Genomic DNA, 22,442 nt, shown 5'->3' on the forward strand with positions numbered 1-22,442 from the left:
GCCACACATGCTGTGGATCCAAACCCAAACTCTTCCCACCTCTCGGAGAGGCTCGTTCAGCTCTCCCAGGATGCTCTCCTCGTCGAACATCTTGCCCTGGTAACGGTGCTCGTAGTAGTCGTGGATTCTCTGCCTCATGTCTGCCGGCAGCTTGTGGAAGGACATGTACTGCTCCACCTGTTTGTACTGCAGGGACACAGAGACACACAACAATCAGGTTATTCAAAGGCCATAGTGCTGTAGCACAAATACACAGCCACAGGGAGCAGCTGGCATGATTTGAGACACACAAGGAAATGGAGATGGATACATACAGGCCATCAGGGCTCTCGCAAGTTACACCCCAACAAGACAGCACTTTTCCTGTCTTTTTGATCATGCCTATTAGACTCTCTATCTCTCTTAAAAGAGAGAAAGCAGTTGGGAAGTGTTAAGTCACGCTGTCATTTCATGGGGAGCTTGTAAATGATTCACCATTGTGGCTAATCTGGATTGGCAAATGTGTCACTTCAATATCCAGCTGGAGGTGCCATTTTCAAGCAACGTCTGTGTCAGAGTTCAGGTATGTATTAGATATTAGCTGATCCTACATTTTATGGCATTTACATAATTTGCACCCACATACTGTATATCTAATACTGTAATACATCAGTCACATGACTGGCTGCATGACGCTGCAGTGTCCTGAATTTAGTGTAGGCAACAGCAGGAAGAAGAAAGTGTGAGAAAAAAAAGAATGTGATAATGTGTGAGCATTGGAAGAAAGGTGTGATGAGATTACAAATTAAAATCAAAAGTTGGGACATTGTGCAAGAGACATTTATGGTATGTGTGTCTGTGTGTGAATGCATGTATTTTTATTATGTGTGTGTATTTATACATTTCTGTGTGTGTGTGTGTGTGTGTGTGTGTGTGTGTATGCATGCAGAAGGTATGAAGGTTTAGGTTTAACATCATGAATTAAATCAAATAATACTTAAAACTGACTTAAATAAAAATAAAAATAGTTTTATTTCTATTTATGTTTAAGTACACAGAATAAGATTGTAGGAAATCACTTCAATACACAATATGCAATGTAGGTGTTATATACATACAGTATCTAAGAAAAAATTAAGCTAAAGCTGTTATCAAATATACATTTAGATTGTTGTGTGTGTTTGTATCCTCCACCCTTCACGTTGTTTGTTAAAAATAAAAGTATTAAGATGAGTGTCAGACAGCCTTTCATTGATTCTTGCAAGCAGAGATGCAGATCAAAGCTCATGGAAAGCACCTCGGGAATAATAACAGGTAGAATCCTTGACCCTCAGAGAAAGAAAAGAAAAAGGAGAAGACATTACCCATTCATAGGGTGACGCCTCAGGTGCTCTTTGATCACCATTTCCGCACTACCAACAGCCTTACTACTCAGAGACACGGCTGACCTCAAATGTCTCCCTCTTTGTTATCTGACTCCACTACCCTAGTCACCTCTAATCTTGGGGGAGATCATCAAAAGACCAATCTTGTGGAAATATAACACAGTAAATAAGGACAGCTGTCTCATGCAAGTCAGACTCTTTTTCTGTGAGAGCAGAAAAGCTGTCAGGCTTCCTGAGAATCAGCGGATGCGAGTGGAGCTCAGATGATAGAGTATACTAGGGTTAGAATCCTATACTATAAAACATGCAGGCAGACTTAACTATAATGGATGAAGCCTGATCAAGGTTCTGCCGGTAACATCTTGCCCTTGCACTGACCCATTGACACACACTAATACACACAACCTGCTGTGTTTGTAATCCTCCTTTATGCAGGCCTGACTTTCACCCTCTACCATGCTCAGTTCTGCAGTGATGTTATCTTTTTTTCTCTCTCATGCAGTCTTGCTGCCAAATTTAGATGGGTTTTAGTTAGTCTGTGTTTGACCAGAGCCTTTCGAGTCCCTGACAGATAGAGAGTCAGTCTGTGCATATTGATGATACCGCTCCCTTGACTGTGACCAGTTAGCTGCAAACTGTTGCAAGCCCCTGATTGTAATCACAATTTTTAATGCACTGTTAGCTGCACAGACACTACTACTAATGTATGTATTACTGCAAGTGCAATGGTATACAGTTTTGTGTGCATACAAAAAAACAACCAAAAAAAAGGTGCATACAGTCTATAACAAGAAAAACAGCAGATTAAGCAAGGCTAGATGGGATATTACACTTTATGTCCAACACCAAAAAATTACTTATATACTTGTGTCAATGCTGTGTAAAGTGACCTGGAAAATTCAATACTCGCACAAGCAAGAATAAGATGTGGAAAGAGGCTTTTAGATATCCAGTGGGGTAAGGGTTTCAGTCTTTATCCCCACAATCCCCTTGGCATAAAACTGAGCATTTACTGATCTGATGATGAAATAGAATCTTTCCACAGAGAAGTTTTGCTCTTCTCCTCCAAGAGACAGAAAGCTCTAGAAAATGATCGCAGACATCTCCAGCTGCAATCCCATTGGCTGCTGAGTATTGTGGTGAGGATTGCTTGATGACAGGTGTAACCCACATTCTGCATCTTGTCTAATGTCTTTATGTCTCCTGCATTAGACATGCCACAGCATGGCGCTCTGTTTCAAAGGCGTGGATTATCATCTACTTCAGAATGTCTCCCAACCTTTTTTTTTTAAACACATTCATGAAAAAATAAAAATAATACTGTCAACATCTAATACATCCATTTATCCTCAGCTTTACACCATGTTACAATTTGATACACCCAGTGTGAAAAGGGCATTAGTCAAATGAACAAACACAAGATAATGTTCTTTTGCTTTTGTGATGATTTCAGCTACATTACATACAGGGGCTCAGTGTCTCACTCAAAGGCATTTCATATTTACTAATCGCTGCTGAGTCTCAGAGGTGGAGGTGACAGGGATGTAAAGACAATGACAGTGGGGGGGAAGGTGTTCTCCTGATGCTGTGATGGGCTGATAACACCCCCGTCACAGGAAATTATTTTATTGCTGCACAGTTGCCATCACACTGCCACCAGGAAGATCCCTGCTCTCCTGCTCTACTTGGCTAAATCAAATCATGGTCAGCATTAAGGAGGTAATCATTCCACCATCAGCCTCCCTCACAGCTCTCTGAAAACCAGGAGGGGGTCAGGCTGCAGGGGGACTGTTCAACATTAAAGAGAAGCCGATGAGAGTCACAGGAATCTTTCCTCTTTCTTTCTTTAGTTAAACTTAAGTGTGAGACAAAAAGATTAATACCATTTTTAAAATATCCATAATGACCAGCGGCCAGTTAGCTTAGCTTAGCAAAGCAGGACACAGGGTGTCTAGTCTGTCTCAGTCCAAGGATAGAAAATTATACACCTCTACACCTCTACAGATAAGGCACCTGAGACTCCACTTGCCAAGCAACCAGCAGAGTCTGGCAACGTCACGATGCCAACAAGACTATAGAAAGTTACTGTGTCTTGCCAAGAAACAGACACACAACCCCTGCAAAATGACAAAATGTCATTCTTACACAAACAAGATATAACGTGTTAATAACAGCTTTTGTTTCCTTTGGACAGAGCCAGAGTTAGTAGAGATATGCTAACTGGCTGCTGGTGATAATTTTAATTTTCCAGTGTTGCTAGATTGGAGTGACAAAAAGTATCCCATTTTTTAATTTTCACATTGGAAAAGTTGACAGTCTTATCTAATTCTCAGTAAATAGGTGTATTTTCCAAATTGGGTGTAACAAACTCGATATTGATATTTTCAGTTGATATTTTAATTTTCTAGTACAATAAAAGGCAGTAAGACAATGAACGCTACGTTCTTATAAAATCTTTGGTCTTTCATAGTCTTATGCAAGCGACTGCTTACCTGAATAGATTAGTCCACAGTGTCCTCACTAACCTAGCATATACCAACTGCCGAGCTAGCAAGGGTGAACCCTGCCTCTCTACACTGTACTGTCAGTATCTTACCTTAACTTGCCATCCTCTAAGTACATTACAGTAGAGAGTTTATTTTTTGTGTATGTAGGCAACCCTATTAGCTTCCAGCCTTAACAAGATTACAGTAGTAGCATACTCTGCCCACTGAGCTGGGGTTGGGTGATATATTAAAATTTTCCACCATCAGTCATCATTTGCGTGGGTGTGTATTCTGCTGCTCTTCGCCTAATTCTGTCATTTAATTTGAAAATCTAATTTCACTGAAACATTACAACCTATAGGCTACTCTTGTTGAGGCTACTCTTTGAATAGCATTTTACAGGTTAATTATTTATCAAGTTGAATTCTCAAAGAGGCAGACCATTACAACCAAGCCAATCAAAAGCTGATGTATTTGTCCAACTGCCCAACTCCACATTGAGATATACAGAACTGCATCTTCATGCCATGTCATTTCCCTCTCTTCTCACTTTTGGTCTTTTTTCACGTCCATTTTTTGCTCCATGTCACATTCATAATTTTCTTTTCCTCTTTGTCCCTCTACTCTTTTATCATGCCCTCCACCCAATTCCCTTCTCTTGCATGCAGCTCTCCAAGCAGATGCAAATTTTTTACCAAATAAAACTTGAATAATTCATTTCCCAAAAGAGATGTCAGCCACTTAATTATACTTTCTAAATATTTATTTTTCTCCACTCTTCTCTGTCTCCTTCCTCCTAACCTTGCATTGCATGGTCAAAGGGTATGGGTTATATAATAAGGCTAACTGAAGTCTTAAATGTTTGCGCTTCCAAAAATAAGCATGAAAAATGCGAAACAGGGAACTTAGCAGATCACGTTACCAGAACTGGTAACAGCATTCCCTTTGTATACCTTTGCAATTATTATGCTACAGTGAGACAGGTGGTTTCATAATTATTCCACATAATTATTCAGTGCATAAAGTCTTACTAATTACATACCCTAGCTGTGTGGAAGCGTGTCATGGTTTTTAGCCATGCTAGCGGCTCCAGGGAAAACAATGTCAGTCACTTAGGTCCAGACTGAAATGTCTCAACAACTATTCGATGGATTACCATGAAATTTTATACAGACATTTATAGTGTGCAGAGAAAGAAGCCTGACGACGTTCTCAGTAATTTGTGGTTTTTAGTGTCAAAGTCTTGACAACTATTAAATTGACTGCCATTAAATTTGGTACAGCCATTCATGTTCTTCTCAGGATTTATTTCATATACTACTCATATACTAAACTTCATGACCAAATACCTTCAAAACTAATGACATTCCCATACATCTCATTTGTGTGTAGTGCTAATAAGAAAATGTTAGCATGCAAGCTAAACTAAAATGGTGAACTTGCTAAACCTTATACCTGCACGCCATCAGCATGTTAGCTTTGCCATTGTGAGCTTGACATTCAGTTCAGGGCACTGCAGTGCAGACTCACAAAGCTGCTAGTATGGTTGTAGACTCTTTTTTCAGTATCTCAAGCCTATAGGCAATAAAGGTTCTTCAGTATGGCATAAATGCACTATTTACATGTTGACATTTTCATTTACACTTTAAAATAACTTATATGTTCATACACAGAAATGGTCATCAAGATACTCAATATTTTCCATTTATTGTCATTATACCCTAAGAGCAGTAGTTAATAACTAGACCATAGTTAGTTAGGGCAGTATGATGCCACTATGGTACATCCTGACCTACTCCCTTGTATCTACAAACGCCACACTGCATACCTATTAAAACACTGTACATCTATATGAATGTCAGTCTTGACATGAACACTAGCAAATAAAGGAAGCATACATTTTGCAGTGACAATAAATACAGAGTTTATTGACAGTGGTTGCACTTTTGATTCAGTTTTGGCTGTGCATTCAAAGGGAGGGCATTCCATAGAGTACCTCTGGGGCATGTCAACACTCCTTGACTCAGCTTTAAAACTTGTGTGGCAGACAGAGAGGAAAAGGGACTGTAACAGGGTTTAGATTAATGCCATCAGTCAGGTCCCAACTAATGAGAACGGCTCTTACTGTAGGGCAGAATCTGACTTAAGCTCCTCAACTTGTTGACAACTGTGTCCTTGAGTAGATTGTATGGGGAAATCATGACTTAAAGAGGCACTACCAAGTTACTGCTATTGTTGGATGAAACCTACATCTTATACACATCATAGATTTTTTTAAACTTTGAAATCCAGCCATCCATCCATTATCTATACTGCTTATCCGTTAAGGGTCGTGGGGTGGCTGGAGCCTATCCCAGCTGTCATTGGGCGAGAGGCAGGGTACACCCTGTACAGATCGCCAGGGAATCAATCACAGAGATGATCAAATAAATGTTTAGCCTAAATATGGAAAACACTAAAATGGCATGTTTTGCTATGACTCTGACAGCATTAAGAAATTTCTGTTCCTCTTGGAGAGAAAGAGACAACTCTATCAACTGCAAACACAGTCTCCTGTGACGACTATTTACTGTAATTCCAAAGGTCTTGATTGGAGGATTGAAGTGGGGGAACAAATGATCTCTAGAGCCTCTTCACCTTCAAACAATCAGCTTTGGGCCTCTTATTAACTATTCCCCAAAGAGCCATGTTTAATTGCCAAGTGTTAATTAGAGATTTGAAGGGGAGGGGCTGGAGAACCCCACTGCCATTTCCTTCTAAAGCCATTAGGGACTGGCAGGCATGCCACAACACGCTACTCATATACAGGTCCCTCCTGGGCATCTCTGATTTCATCATTGACTACTAACAACAAACAGAGCATCACTTAGTTATCCCACTCTGAATAATATGAATGACGTACTGTTAAAAGCATGAGAGGAGAAATGCTCTGAAGGATCAGCGAGTTTCTATAAAGTAACTAAGACAACATGGATCACAAGTCACCTACAAATGAATGAGATTATTTCTTTTGTTTGGTGTCCCCATCCCCATCCCTGTGTACTGTATAAATTTCCACAGTAGAGGGCCATAGTGGCAGATAAGCAGCGGCTTACAGAGAGCTGGAGTGGCAGGCATACCCTGTATGCACAGTCACATGCGCAGCCATCTTGTGCCCCCAATCTGGAGAGATGTAATTCTCTCCGTGTGATAATGGTTCTTAACATGCCTGAGACAAGAGGGGGATCCTTTGGGGAATTCGACAGATGCTTAACCCATTCCAGCTCACAATGTTTTAGACTGTGGTGTGGCAGAACTGCTCGCTGGGTAATACGGGGGTTCAGTGTGGAGATGAGAGACTCCAACAGATTAGTGAATAAAACTATTGCTACGGAATTATAAAACTACATAAGTCTGTACTAAAGTAGAATATTAAATCCTACAGTACTGTACTATTTTGTACTATAGTGTAATTCCATAGGACTAACATTCCACTCCTGCAGAGACATTTAAAGTATATCAAATAAATGGCACAGAAAATCACTGACGTAAAAGAAAGAAAAAATAGAAAAAGAAAATCACTATTGAATCTGACAGCTCAAAAGATTCTTCAGCTCCTCTGTCATAATTTACAAATATATACTGGACGTTGAAACAGTTTGAGGAATACAGTAAAGTCAATTTGACATTTGGCAAATCTTTTAAGTCAGTTATCAAGCAACACATGCCAAACAATAAATGGTTGGATTTTCACATGGTTTTTGAATTTTACTGCTTTTTCTGTTTGTTGTCATTGTAAATTGAAATATTAAATATTACATATGCCACAATTTTACATTAAGCAGCTGTTTAGGTTTCTCGATTTGAGTACTTTTGAGTACTTGTATGATACCATGAGCTTTCCATTAATTCTGTTGCAGGACTGCATTTCTTTCACAACCCTAAAAACACAAACTTTCTGTTATATGGTAAATCTGAGTCAGAGCACCAGTGCAATTAAACTTGACTCAGCTAATAAACAGTTCAAATAAAGATACCACAGTGTTTATCACTATCACTTAAAGAGTAATTTAACACTCTCTAAAAACCTTCTTTTTTGTTGACCTCCAGTGGGTTAACTTCTCTCCTTGCTGCAATGTTGCACAGGCGCACTCAAGGAGACCATGACATCACTTCTAGGTGTTGAGCTCATTTCTGACCACGCCCAACCACACCCATCAGCGATGCTAGGCATGGTTAGAAATAAAACAGGCGTAAAACCTTAAGTCAGAGAGGACAGCAACACACTGCTTTTCAGTTTGTTTACTCTTTCAAAATATAGCTAAAATATATCTAAAATACTGAGACTAGAGCACTCAGTAACTTCCACTCTGCACCTCTAGAACATGGAAGTCACAGAGTAGAAAAATTAGTGGTGAAGCAAAGTTTACACCAATGCTCCAGTTCAAATCTGTTGCTTTTACAGATACACCTACAACAGAAAATGCATATGCGTTGTCATTCTGCATTTACATGCTCTCTTTACACACAGCAAAAGGCTGGCAACAAGTATTTATTTTTAGCAGAGGGAAAATGAATCTAATAAAGCTATTTTTCATCTCAGTGGGGGCCACACTTCAACCCGTAGTATTTAGTGTGATTGCTGGGTGCTCTACTTTGTGTAACAGTTAACAGGCTGCCTGATTCCTATTTAAGAGCTCATTTAAGTCTGCTTGCTAGCTTCTGACAGCCCAGGCATTTATCATATGGTGCCACATTGTAATAGAATTCTATTCAGGAAAGATTATACCTTTCTGATGATAATTTCACCATCTTTGAGAGCAAAGCTTTTTTTTCTCGCCTCCTTCACTCTTTCCTGTCTGTACACTTCTGAGATTCCTTCATTGGCTGGTTTTCTTCATCAGTGTCCCTCAGAGGGGTTTCACTGATTTGTTTCACATCTTAAGTTAACTGTTACCTGGACATCACCTCCGCATGCCAACTGGACAGATGGCCTCTCCTCTTGGCCACACAGCCATGTGTATGAGGGCTCCATGTTCTACTTTCTACAGCTCATTCACAGTGGGTGAATGCAGAGCCACACAAAACCAGCATGAGGAAGTTAAATAAGGTATTGGTGCTGCTCGGCACAACACTGATGATTAACACTGCAGTCCATATCTACTCTCTCTTGTGAGTAGTGGGTGGTAATTTGTGTTGTCGCGTACTGGGTGTTTACCTACTAGCTGCTTCAGGTCCAATGTCATATATTACATAGCCTGCATACTGTAACATGTATCCAGCTACATGCTAGCTAGTGTTCATTTTCATTTATACTCCCATCCACATTTGAATTCTGTAATTATTGTGCAGTGAGAACCATTGTTGAAACGCAATGATTTATGGGGCTATCACAATTCACAATTCACAGACTGCTGCTGTATGCAAATGTAGTCTTGCTGACATCATCTTTGGAATATCAACATGGGCTCATTTGGCCTCCGTACACAAAAAACACCAAACTGCAAACTACAGAGATCCATTTCAGCTTGCCAACAGGCAACTGAAAAAAGAGTGGTGGCATTTACTAATGAGTCAAAATGTTTAATTCTTCATATTTCACGGTTTGTGAACTGCAACATCAGCTATGCATGTGTTGACTCAGCACACCAAATTAAGTATTAAAAAGAGTGTCTCTGAACACTGTGATGTTGTTTAGAAACCAACCAAGGCAGTGCAAAACTGTGGCAGAGCTGTGGGTAAACACTTTCAAGAGAGCTAAAAGATAAGCCCACCATCAAACATCTCTGGGATAGCTAGATATTTGATGAAACTGTAAAAGACTTTTTGTATCAAAAACAGAAAATTCTGTGATCCTTATTTAAAGAAAAATCTAGGCCAGCTATCAAACATCCAAAACACAAGGCTGCAAATGTGCTTTTGCTTTAAACTTAATTGAACAACCTTTAAATACAGAAACCTCGGTATTGATGTTGTCAGATACTCTAAAATATTTGTCACACCACTAATCTTTGTACACACTAGGGTAAAATAGGTCTTCAGTCTAAATTCTGGTCAGTCTGGACACACAAAAAGTAGATATCAGCACTATTATTCATACTCTTCCAGTGTGTATAGTAATGTACCTACTATGTAATGTACCACATACTTTGTATGTGGTCAGTCATTGCAAGTTGGTTCTTTAATGAATGTAATATTATGTATCTTGTGTCTGTGTTGTACTGCAATACAACACTAAATTAAAATGAGTAAATTTAAATTAGATTTTAAAAAATGGCATTGGTAAAATTTGTTTTATTTATTTGTGTTGATATTTGAATTTATGGTATCTAATGATTATCCAATTTTGTCACAACTTCACATGAGGCTGTTTCAACTACTTAAATTAAGTACTCATACCTAAAGAATATAAAATCTATTCCATGAATATCTTCTCCATGCCTTCCATAAATTCTGTTACATTTCCCCCTTTTCTTTTCTGTTATTTCCTTTTAATACCACTAAAAAAAACAAACAACCACTTTTCGTGCCTCTCAGCGTCCTTGTACTTTGAGTACCCACACTGAGACTGAGTTCGTGAGTTCAATAACACTCATAAAAATGTTGACAAGAGAGTACAGATTAATATGAACACATATACTATTATTTATTGGCCATATAATATGCAAATATCTAAACAGAGAGAGACAGTATCTATAATTACATTTTTTAAAGTAATTCTATTTGATATTTCAAAGCTGTGGACTTTTTCTTTTTTTTGTGCAGAGTGCCTTGGTACATTATTCTCTCTGAGCATCCAACACAAGTGCCATATACCTATTTGGGCAAAAGAGTAAATAATTATACCTATTATATGCCGCTCTGCATTAGCATCCCTGTTTGTAATCATCAGGTATCTTTTATTTACCTTGTTTTTGTCATATAGTTACAGCTTCACCTGGTTGCTTAAAGAGATGTTCCATGGTGCCACCAACATGGCATACTGTAACTGAGACACCATACTCACTCAACCTAACAGACAGGTCTATATGACAACTTGGTATATAATGGCAGGTTGGACACTGGCTGTCTCAGTCAGCAAATTTCTCTCCAGGCTGGGTCCCTGCAGACAGGAACAGCTGTCCCTGTCACGGCTCTCTGAAAACAGCCACCTGTCTCCTGAAAACTCTGGAGACTGACCAATGGATTGTCCACTTCTTGAGTGTGTGGATTACGGTATTAGGCTAGCATGGGAAACCAGAGTGAAATCTCTAGGAAGCAGATCTCATTGTGACATGACTGATGCAAAGGCCAATGACAAAAAGGTTTATGTCTTTGAAGGAACTAACCCCTGATAAAAGAGAAAGGAGGAGTGGGTATAGTACAGTGTAGTAGAAAGGACTACTATCTGCCTCCCACAGCCAGATTAGCACGCAGTGACAGTGCACCCAGAGAGTGTCTTATCACTGAGGCATGTGGAAAGATAAATGAGAGAATCCGCACTCTTAAAAATTAATTGCAGTCTGCAGTAATAACCTTTCTGCAGGCAGGCACCATGGGAAGCTGTGGTAGCACAGGGGAGCCTTTTTAGCTGGCTGGGGGATTCTTAAGGCGCCTTAGGGGGTGATCCCAGAAACGGCAGCAAATGGCTTTGGTAGCACATGCTGACTAGTGCCGAGACAGGCCAGCTGTTCAGTCTACTTGCCAGCAAGGCATCTCTAAAGCAGAGCAGCAGACAAATGGAGAGTGTTGATCTGGGAGTTGGTTCACTTGCCTTTCATTAGACAGCTACTCAGATCAGTGGCATTAGTCATGTACCTACTTCCACATTTTACTTTTTGGATTTTTCATCATCTTAGCAGTTGAAATGTGGTTACAAAGTAGTCTCTTTGTTTCTCACCCTCTAGATTTGTCAGGTGTTAAATTTATCCAATGATCCTTTTTCTTCTTTTTAAAGATGTAGCAACACATGGCCATTACGTCAGCTAATCTGTTCCCTCCATTTGTCTGCCTGGTTCTTTTTCTCTGCCCTCTTAACTCCCACTCTCCATCTTTCATTCGGGTGGGGCCTCACGAGCCTCTGCCTCCATTCCTTGGAGGCCATCCTCTCCTGTCTCCTCCTTGGTACAGACTGTGGGTAGTGTGGCAGCCTTGCAGCTCAGCTCATTATCGCCCACGCTGGGCCCACAGAGGGCATGGCACTGTGGAACACGTGTCGGCCATCACGGCCAGCCATCAGGGCTTTCCTTTCCCTGAACTGGGGATGCTGGAGTTCCTATCCGTGTGCATATGATTCCACAGCAAAAACCCATCCAGGCATAGACTGTATAAGTATCGATAGTGATAGTTGTCTGTATGTCCATGGGTAGACTGAAAACAGGAACTGCTGGTATAATTTTAATGGCGCAAATTTGCCAACATTTGAACAAATATAGGCCAAAAAAGAAAATAAAATGAATAGAGAAAATAAAAAATAGGATTGACAAAATCTTGTAATATTAAATTCTGAAAATGTTTCATGTGGCACTTTTAATTTGTTTTTCTTTACATTAGTTAGGAGTATTGAGTAAAGTTATCTCAGTTATGTCTGAGTGGGGGCCCAAAGTGCAAGACATTGAAAATCTCTGGCACAAACTACAAAACAAAACCAAGCTTTGAGCTCAGGACAAGCCAGCATCACATCTTACCACCACTGCCCTCTCTTAAAAATAAATCCAGACAATACAGCCATCAGCAACACGTCATCTTGACTCACCTTCTCCTGGTACTGCCGTCGAGATGAGTCTAGAGATTGGATTAACGCGGTGGCGTGGCCCACAAACATGGCATAGCAGGTAGCGCCCACGATCATGCTGAGGATGGTCAGCCACACGTCTGTCATGCCCACCGGGGGGTACATGCCATACCCAATACACAGCATGTGGCTCATAGCTTTGAAAAGTGCGTAGGAGTACTGCTGTCCCCATGTGTCATTCTGGATGAAACAGAGGAGATGGGGTTAGTCAGGGTGAGTACATTGGAACACTTTATCTCTCCATCTTGCACACTCTCTCTCTCTCTGTAAGGGTGTTGATGGCACATTAAAGGTCAATGAGCACTCTGACAGCTCACACACATACACGCACACATCCAATTACTTAAGACAAAACTAATGGCAGATGTCCACTTCAAACTGTCACCGTTCAATAAGGAGCAGCTGGCAGGGTAAAACATACTTTGCAATATGCAAACATTTGGAGCAAGCAGACATTTGGGCAGGAGCCTAAAACAGAGCCCTGAGAATGAGTGGATGGAGCGTGAGACACTGGAGGCTTGCATGACAGAAAGTAGGTCAGCTATTTAGAAAAATGTGATTTCTCTGTGAGTTTTCTCATTTGTAGATAAATTGCCCCTTTTCCTTTAGATCCCGATGGTAGTTCATGGCAAATCAATATCAACTCTCTCCTGGGGGTGACATGTCCAAATTGCTTTCAAACTCATTTCCACAGCGGAAAAAGCTGCAAGAGATAGCAATTTTATTAGTGCCCTCCTGAAAAGGTAAGGAGCGATGACCCAGAGAGATAATGGGACAGCTACTGTAAAAGAAGACCAAAAAAATGTATCTTAATGATTCTAATCAGGGACAGACCAACTGTGATTGAGTCTATCAATACTAACAACCTCTTTGTCTACCAGGTAATGTGTGCAAAACATGAGTAGTCTTCCATCAGAGAGATGCCTGCCCCAGAGGCTTGAATTAATTCAGAAAGATATATTTGTTATTCTGTCACATTGAGAGCCATTCTTCTATGTAATGCAATTAATTAGACAGTGTTTACTGTGTGAAACAAAACAAACTCCATTTTGATGTTAATGAAAGGCTACATCCCTCACACGGGATTTTAAAGTAAGTATGTTATGAATGTTCCCCCCCACATCTCAGGGCCTCTTCACACCCCTACATGCAGAGGGGCTGTTTTTTGGGCGCTGCAGTCTGAGGAAACAGCCAGTGGAAGTTATGGAAAGACGACTCTGAGCTGTAACAACACGAGAAGTAGAAAATGCCTAAATATAATCTAGTCAGAACTGCATGAAATCATCCTGTGAGAAAGCATTTGGCATGTGAGCCAATACTCACAGAGTTGCTGAGATGGAGGTATTTAAACATTTAAAACACAGAAGACTGCATTTTCAGGTTTTAATGTAGAAGTAGAGGTAAAAGTAGGGCTTGGCATTAGCAACGTAAGAGCAGAGATGATATTTCTCTGAAAATGTGAACATATAACTGAGAAATTTGGGGTTTTTTGGTGTAAAAAACAAAGGATGGCAGATGCCTCATATTACACCACTGGACTATTTTTCTGCTTTTCTTTGTTGTGAGTTCCTGAATCTTGCAGTGTTATTTCTCCATGTACATAAGGTTCAAATATATTTTTTAAAATAAAACAGAGATTATTAAAGCAATCATTTCCTTTTTTACTGCTGCAAAATAAAACATCAAATCCATTCTTAATCCACGAATACTGTGCTGTACCTTAACAATGAGCCACAGTTTACATTATGTTGCCTGACAGCTCTGCCTTATGTAACTTAAGATAATCCCCTTGCCACTTGGCTTTCTGCATATCAAAATAGTAGTAAAATGCATCTTTCATGGTGGCAAAGGAAATAGAAATATAAAACTGGAAGAGAAAAAGGGGTCTGAATATTTATATTTATTTTGTTTCTTAATCTATATTAATCCAGATAAACAAAAGACAAAGAGGTCGGATAAACTGGAAGGTTGGTCAAAGAGGCTGTATAGAAATTGTTGGTTTTTTTTTGATCCCAAGCACTGACACTGTCCCTGAGCAGGACCACCCTACCTGAGTGTGTATGCATGTACATCTTTGCACAGACAGGTATGGAAAACAAGCTAAATTTAGCTTAAGTGTGAAACATCTCGAGGGACAGTGGTTTGCAACATCTGTTGTTTCTTATGATTAAATATAAGAGAGGCAGATTCTGTGAAACAAGTGAGCATGTCAGGGAGGCAGTGAGGCATGATGAACCAAATACATCATACCTTGAGCGATGTAACTACTCATGTGACATCTGTTCTGGCACGGAGAGCTGAACACTGAGCCAACTAGGAGCTGGTTTACGTACAACTCAAAGTTGGCCAAAGTTGTTGTTTTGTTGTCACAGTTTAAGAAAAAATTATTCTTGCTTCCAAATCTGTCAACATTCTTTTAATACATTTAGCATTCTGTCTGTGAGTTTAATTATTGATTCACTTCGAAAAAATAATTTTAGTCTCTATTGTAAGCATTAAATTCTAACTGAAATACTGTGACAGAAAACAGGTCATTTTATCATTAGATGAATACTAAACAGCTGAATGCAATAAGTTGACACAGGAAAACCTGCTTGGTTGAAACATAGTCAATAAACCTATTCAATCTCGGAAGCTTTTATTCCACCATGTGGACATCTTTCAAACTGTCAGAGATAGGGTGCCGACCACACAAAAGTCCAAACATTGCCTTATTGACACTTGTATTGACATTTATACTGATAAGCCATCAGTTAGGGATTCATTCCTTAGGGGGTTAAATATATGCTGATTTTATTTAAAGGAGAGGAGCATTCACTGATGTTAGATCAGTCCCTACTGAGGGCTCCACCACAAACCCTGACGATAACTCACATTCCTTTGGAGCTGTACTCTTTTGTAACACGTGAAGTTAACATGAGGCCATCAGCTGCGAGTGATTCACAGTCACACATCAGGTGTGACACAGTCCGCTTCCATAAGCAAATAAAAGAGAACTATATTATGAGTCAGGCTTTAACAGAGGCTCTACCCCAGCAGCTGTTAACAATACAGCGAAATTAAAGCACAGCATGAGTGCTCACTGGAAACTGTCAATATACAGCCAATATTGGATAAGGACCGTCTGTCCTATTCAGGAAATCAATGTTCCATGCACAGCCTCACTGTCTCTCTCCTTTCACAACAGGAACAGATGTCAAGAGCTCCAAATAAATAAAAACAATCAGCAAATTGAATAAAAGTGGGCAAACGTAGAAGATAAATACATTTGATTTAGGGCTTAAAATGACAGATATGCGAGGCAATCTTTCCCAGGATGCTAAAGGGTTTTAGTACAGTAATTACTGAAGCTGACGGATGAGATAAGACAGGGCATAATCTGATTCAAACAGGCAGGAGGACTCAGTGCAGGAGCAGCACTTACCACCATCTTATTTTTGGACACCCAGCAGTCAGCGGGGAAGTCCTGCAGCATGGGCACCAGGAACTGCAAGCAGCCGTCCCAGTGGCACAGCAGCAGCATCATGCCGATCAGGTTGACTATCCTCACCATGGCGCTGGCCAGGTCATAGGTCATGTGGAAGATCTGGGGGGTTGGAAGGAAACAGGAAACGGGTTAGGGTAGGATGACTCAACGCGCTAATGGTCAAATCCCTGAAATCTCTCTAGATTGCAAAGCACACACACACACACACACACACACACACACACACACGTCCTCAAGGGAGATTTTCCTCCTCCACAAACAGTTCAGTGACTTCTGGGGTCTATTCTTTGATCATGTCATGCAAAGGGTTTGTGGTTGAGGAATTAGATGACAATGTTCCATCTGCCTGTGGAAACCATAGCTTTTTACTTTGCGCACAGATGAGCTGGTGGATGCAGATGTTGCTGTTCTGAGAGCAGTCCACTGGGGATGGTCGGCGGACTGGGACCAGAGCTTTACCTTCCCTGTCCGCTGAATCGCTCTTATCATCAGCCACTCAGCCAAACACAATAATGGTACAAGGGTAGAGGTGGCTGCGCTCTTGGGGTGAGAGTGTTCACAGGCTGGGTTTGTTAATCCTAATGATAAATATACTCATAAGGCGCTCCAGGACTTCTGGGCTGGTGTAGATTTTAATGGCCTCAACCATTCAAAGCCTCTTAATCCCAATGAAGACCACAGTGTGCCCTGCTAATCGCTCCACTCCTTATTAAAATCCACTCAGTGCCTTTTAAGAGGGCACATTCCATCTTCACTTTGTTGTTCAGCAGTAGGTGATGATGAGGATGTAGATAAAGACATCATCGTATTAGTCACCCAAAGTCTCCTTGTACCTAAAGCAAGGGGCTTGTTTATTTTTCAGTTTCCATCTGAATACATGCAAAATGTGACTGTGTATCTGTGTTTTTTTTTTTTTTTTCTGTGTGCGTGTTAAGAAAGAGGCTGGCAGGGACCAGTGTCGTGTTTGTCTGGGACAGTGTGGGCGCTGCTGCACCATCAAATCACATCAATTTAGCTCTGTCAACAGGCTGACATGAAGCCAGAGGTATGCTCAGGAAAATGTGCCCCGGCGAGGAGTAGGAGCCAGGCTCTCTCTGAGTGGATGGAGACATCCCCACTAACGCACTCTCTATCTGTCTGTCTGCACACAGACACAAACAGAATCTCAACGTGTCTATCGCCTACTCCGTCCCTTGCCTTCTTTTCTTTGGGCTCTTGTTCAAAATGTTTAGCCTTGGGCACTTTTACATCACCTAAGCTGAATCATTCGCCCAGCTGCACCTTTTTTTTCCCCCCTCCCTCAATCCACCAAATGGCCTCATTTTCTACAGTTCTCTTCAGAGCTATTGTTTGTTTTTTAGGAGCCAGGCTTTTCTTTAAACACCGTGATAAATAAGTTATGTTATCTAATATGCAATGTTGTGTGATGTGAAATTTCCTGGTGGAGCCGTAATGTCGTTCCATAACATTAAAGTGTTAAATTCACTCTGTGGCAAATGAATAAATCATGAGGTATCCCTTTCCATCACCCACATTCAGCCTGATATATTTTCCATTTGTGAAATCGTATTTCCAGACAGGAAAGGGAAGCTTTATAAAACCGAGGCTGCTTTTAAATCTATAAAAACTTGCTAGATAATATTTGAATTCAAATACAACAATCCCCACGACATCAGGGATTGACAGAGATATAAGCATAGAAACACACAGTGTATTGTTTACAATTTACATTGTCATTTTTAAATTAGTTGTTTGAAATTCTGACATAATTACCATTACAATATTACATTTACCCTCAGGCTATCTGCAAAAGAACACTGCATACTTTGTCAAAGGAGAAGAATAAAGCTGTGTGGCTTCCTCTGTCTGCATAATGCCGCACTACAGAAGCAGATATTTAGGCTAAAGGGGAGGGGGATATGAGATGATAAATGTTGTAATGATTTGTTTTTTTCCAGTTTTATTTTTATTTTCACCTTGTTCTGGTGAAGGACAAAAATTAGAGGAGCATCCTCGATTTCATCTTCAAAAAGCAAGCATTTGGCACATTTTCAATTTAATAACATAGTAATTAAGATGTAAGTTAAGTATTTAGTGAATACTTTGTGCCCCATCACCCAGGGACAGACTAACCTACAGCACAAACAAACAAGATCAACTGACAATCAAAACATCAACCAACTCTACTGGGGTGAAGACAGTAATTTGGTCCATAGTCTACTTCAACATAAATGCACTTTACAGCATTTCGGGTGACAATGGATTTGCCCAATACTAATGTTGCAACAGACAGACAGAACACACACACCTAATTCTGTTTTGATAAACAATTAACTGGTGATGTTCATTGGTAAATTACACTTAATTTAATTATTCTCACACAAGCACCAGACAGTAATGCGCCTCCAAAGTGATGCAACAAAAAAAAAATCAAACACCTCCATACTTTCTCACTCTTCTCTGTTTTTTTTTTATTAAGAGCATTTGGCTTAACTCCCAGTTATATCTCATATCGTATTTCTGTGAACTAAGGACATAAGCGAATGGTCTGTCACAAAGGGCACTGGTCTAAGAGCCTAAAACTAGTGCTCCACTTTCCATTAATTTAATAAAGAATACGTTTTGAAGTGAGAATCAATTCTGGAATTGAATAATTACATCAAGAATCAGAGCTGTACTTGGCAGTAGCTCTGGGGGGACTTGCTAAAATCTGAAGACATAACCCTTATGGCAGTGACGTCATGAGAGTCAATTTTACCTTGCGCTTGAAGACATTTTTATGAGTGTTACAACCAGGGGTCATGGAGTTTGAAAGACCTAGGTGTTTACCAGGCAAAGAGGGTTTAATGAAAGACATCATGCCACTGATTTTGAACATTCTTTTTTATCTGTCTTTTGTTAATCTCACAACCTTATGGAGGTAGTAATAACCCCTGACTTTCATCAACAAGTGCTAGCTTTATTATCCAAAAGGCTCACTTTTGGACATATCATTTCATATAAAAATGCTCTACTGTCTCTTTGTAATGTGTGGGTTGTCCATGAACATGTCAGTATATGCTGAAGACTAATGAACTCTCTACAGTGTCAGCATATTTCTGAAGCAGGATAAATTCTTTTCAGTATCTTGTAGAGCAGCCTGAATGACTCATTACAGTTCAACAATAACTCCTGCTACATTCCTACTGTAGAAGTGCCCTCAAAAGACCTCTGGCACTTAACCACTGTGTGGAGAATAAAGCCTATGAGAACTGTCACGGGTAATGCCATGCAAATCTCCAGTTTGTAACCCAAACTGCACTGTCACTGGAGGAAGGTGATTCCCCTATCTTCCTTCACAGCTATAATCAATTCAAATACACCCATGCCAAGCAGGAACAGACTTGCAGTTACGAAAAATTGTTCCCAAGATTGGTTCTGTTAGAAGGTTGTTAAAGGATCATTATTCGGAGGGAAAGGAATGATGTCTCTGTATCTCCTCTCCCTCTCTTTTTATTGCTGTCACCTCTAGTATATTTGAAAATAGCATCAGACAGCAGAACATCCTGTGCTCTGTGCAATATACGAAACATGTACTGTAAACATGCACACATACATACTTAACATGTGCATACACATGTTGTTTGCACACATGGCATTCCACAACACGGCATGATAAATGGAGGATGATGGATTGCTGACCACTTCCTTTTAATTGACAATTTCTTATGGGTGGGGGGGCTTCCTGTTACTCTCACGACCCTCATTAGGCCTCTCCATATGACAGGCCATGTTGATACTCACTTGTCTTTTTTTTTTTTAAATTAAAAACACAGGTTGGATCAAATCATCTATAGCAAGTCAACACCAACATAGTGGTTCCATAAGTGCAACAAATGAAACAGCAATTACATGATTGTAACCATTTTGAGAGGGGGGCTGCAAGTGTGTGAGAAAAGCCACTTTAACCACATTCAAGGACAAAAAATTTTAAAAGGACATCACGCACAGATGATAAAACTACTTCTATTACTGAATTACGACTAGAAATCTCGAAGCTTGTAAACTATACCACCACTGCTACCAGTACCTTAAACTGGTGCTGCTACAAAAGCTGTAACAAGCATGTACACTTTATACATAAAAACATAAACACAAGCTATGACTTTAGTACTGCTATTATTATTTCAGTATGACTGCTACCAATGGAAGAGACAGACCAAGTTTATTCACATTGTTCTGCAGACAAATAAAACGAATGTATAAAAAACGATGTGCATGACAGGGGTCAAAAACAGGGTTATGTGCAAAAGTCATAAACTAATCTGTATTGTTACGAGGCAGTGATCAGGCCCAGACAGGCAGAGAGTGGATGTAGGCAGCTGCCGAGTCATCTCAAACAGATGGAGTGAGAAGAGCGTGATTCAGGTGAGAGAATAGATGCATATATCCCACGGTGTTGATGGTAGATGCCCAGACACAGTCAGTGTAGCCTTACACTGAGGCATCTGGTGTTTGCTGCTAGCACTGCTAATGATGATGAATGTTTGGTGTGACGCTGTCATGACACATAAGAGAAAACAAAATTCTTCACTCATATTGTTTTTCCGATGCTGACTGAACCTCAACACATGTCCTGTCCACCACATACCTTCACTTCACCCCTTCGCTTTCGAGATTCACCGCTATGCTGCTAAGTGATATGCTTTATTTAAAAGGTTGTTTAATTTACTTTTATTGGTTTTGCCATAATTCATTTAATAAATTACACTTTTACAGCTGTTATTTAATTATCAGTATGGTGGACATTTTATTTTATCACACAGTGTTGGCTATAGCAAATCAGCTCCTCAACTGAATTAATTATTGCATCTAATGCACTAATAAATCATTTAATTTGAGTGATTTCTGATTTTGAGGCATCAGCACCTATACACAGTGGAGCTCAGTGTGTTGATTAACTGTCAAGTACCACAAAGATGTGGTTTACATACATATGAGATCATGAGCTGAATCTTATCAGTTAAAATGCATACTGAGCATAAAAAGATTTAAGAGCTGTTGCAGTTTTAGCTACATATTTGAAAATGTAAATGGCAACTAATCTTTTTTAAAAATAAATAGAGCTCATTTTGCATGCACTAAAAACCAAGTTGTGTATTATGTTCAGTACATTTACTGTGTTAAGTGCAACATGCTACTTCTTCCTGGTTCCTGGTGTTCAAGCAAGACATGATTTCCTTGTGATAAGTAATGAAATTTATCAACTAAATCAATCCATGCACGCCTCTGTGTTGTCTCTGCTGTGGGGCAGAGGTTAGATTTCTCACTATAAATGCCTCGACCAAAATGTCATGCTCATGCATGCTGTCATGGTGGACGAACCACATGTGGAGAATGAGAAATAGGTCTGGGAGTGGACCACAGGGAACACCCTTCCATCATCTGTCTAAACAGGCCTGGAGGGCTCGGATCACAAAAACCACTCTCACTCTGCTCCCGACCAATATGCGCCATTGGGTTTGTGCAGGATTACACATTTCTGTGTAATAGTTTTTTAAGCAAATCCACTGTGGGTATTCATATCGCACAAGGCTCATTCAGAGTGTTGAGGACCTGTCACTGTTGCTGGCAAGCCTCATTGTGCACTCAATAATAGCCCATTAAATCTATTCTTCCTGCTTTTCTTATCTCTGAAAGACCAGTCCTTGGCCAAGGTAATGGGTCAGTGAGTGGGGGGCTGATTAGTCGATTTACCTTATTTAAATATTTTTGTATAGATTTACTGGGTGGAAATGAAAGGCACCTCACTCATTCTCTGGACCCACAGGGCAGCCACATGGCTGACTTCTATCAAAGCACCTGAGCATTTAACTGACATATTGTTTTGTTTCTCCCTAACTGCAGTGCACAGCCATAAATCTTGACAATCCAAGATGCCAATATTAATAGAGATAGACGTTCTGTCACTTCTAATAAATAAGCACAGTTCTTTACGCTTTGAGTCATTTGACTACACCTTACCATAAAATATCTTTGTTTTTTAAACTCCATGTGCCCCTTGGTATAGGCCTCAGCTCTTGTCTCACAAACTCATCTCCATCCACACTAAAAGCAATGTTTACAGGGTTGGCCAGTCGAGACGGTTATGTTGTAGGCATCAGGCATGATGAGAGGAAGCCCTCAGAGCTTAGTCATTAGTGCACTGCCTTGAATTTGATTTAACAGGATGACTAATCTCATCCAAGTCACTGGTTCGTCAACAGGAGACAACTCCAATGAGGAGAATATCCGGTCACAGTCTTATTTTTATCCAGATGAAAAGTGACAAGAGGAAGCTGACAAGAGGGAGACAGGGGAGGCGCCATAACGGC

The 22,442-nt window shown here is 40.1% G+C and overlaps 1 protein-coding gene across 1 annotated transcript in view; it reads right to left on the reverse strand.

Annotated features, from left to right (window-relative positions):
* LOC108876963 (potassium/sodium hyperpolarization-activated cyclic nucleotide-gated channel 4-like) overlaps positions 1-22,442 on the reverse strand; it is a 66,362-nt gene that overhangs the window by 16,503 nt on the left and 27,417 nt on the right. The window contains 3 exon segments of the mRNA XM_051077049.1: positions 40-186; positions 12,564-12,782; positions 16,027-16,188. Of these exon segments, the coding sequence (XP_050933006.1) occupies positions 40-186; positions 12,564-12,782; positions 16,027-16,188 (528 nt within the window).

The sequence above is a fragment of the Lates calcarifer genome, linkage group LG2 (assembly GCF_001640805.2).
Source record: "Lates calcarifer isolate ASB-BC8 linkage group LG2, TLL_Latcal_v3, whole genome shotgun sequence".
Lineage (NCBI taxonomy): Eukaryota > Metazoa > Chordata > Actinopteri > Centropomidae > Lates > Lates calcarifer.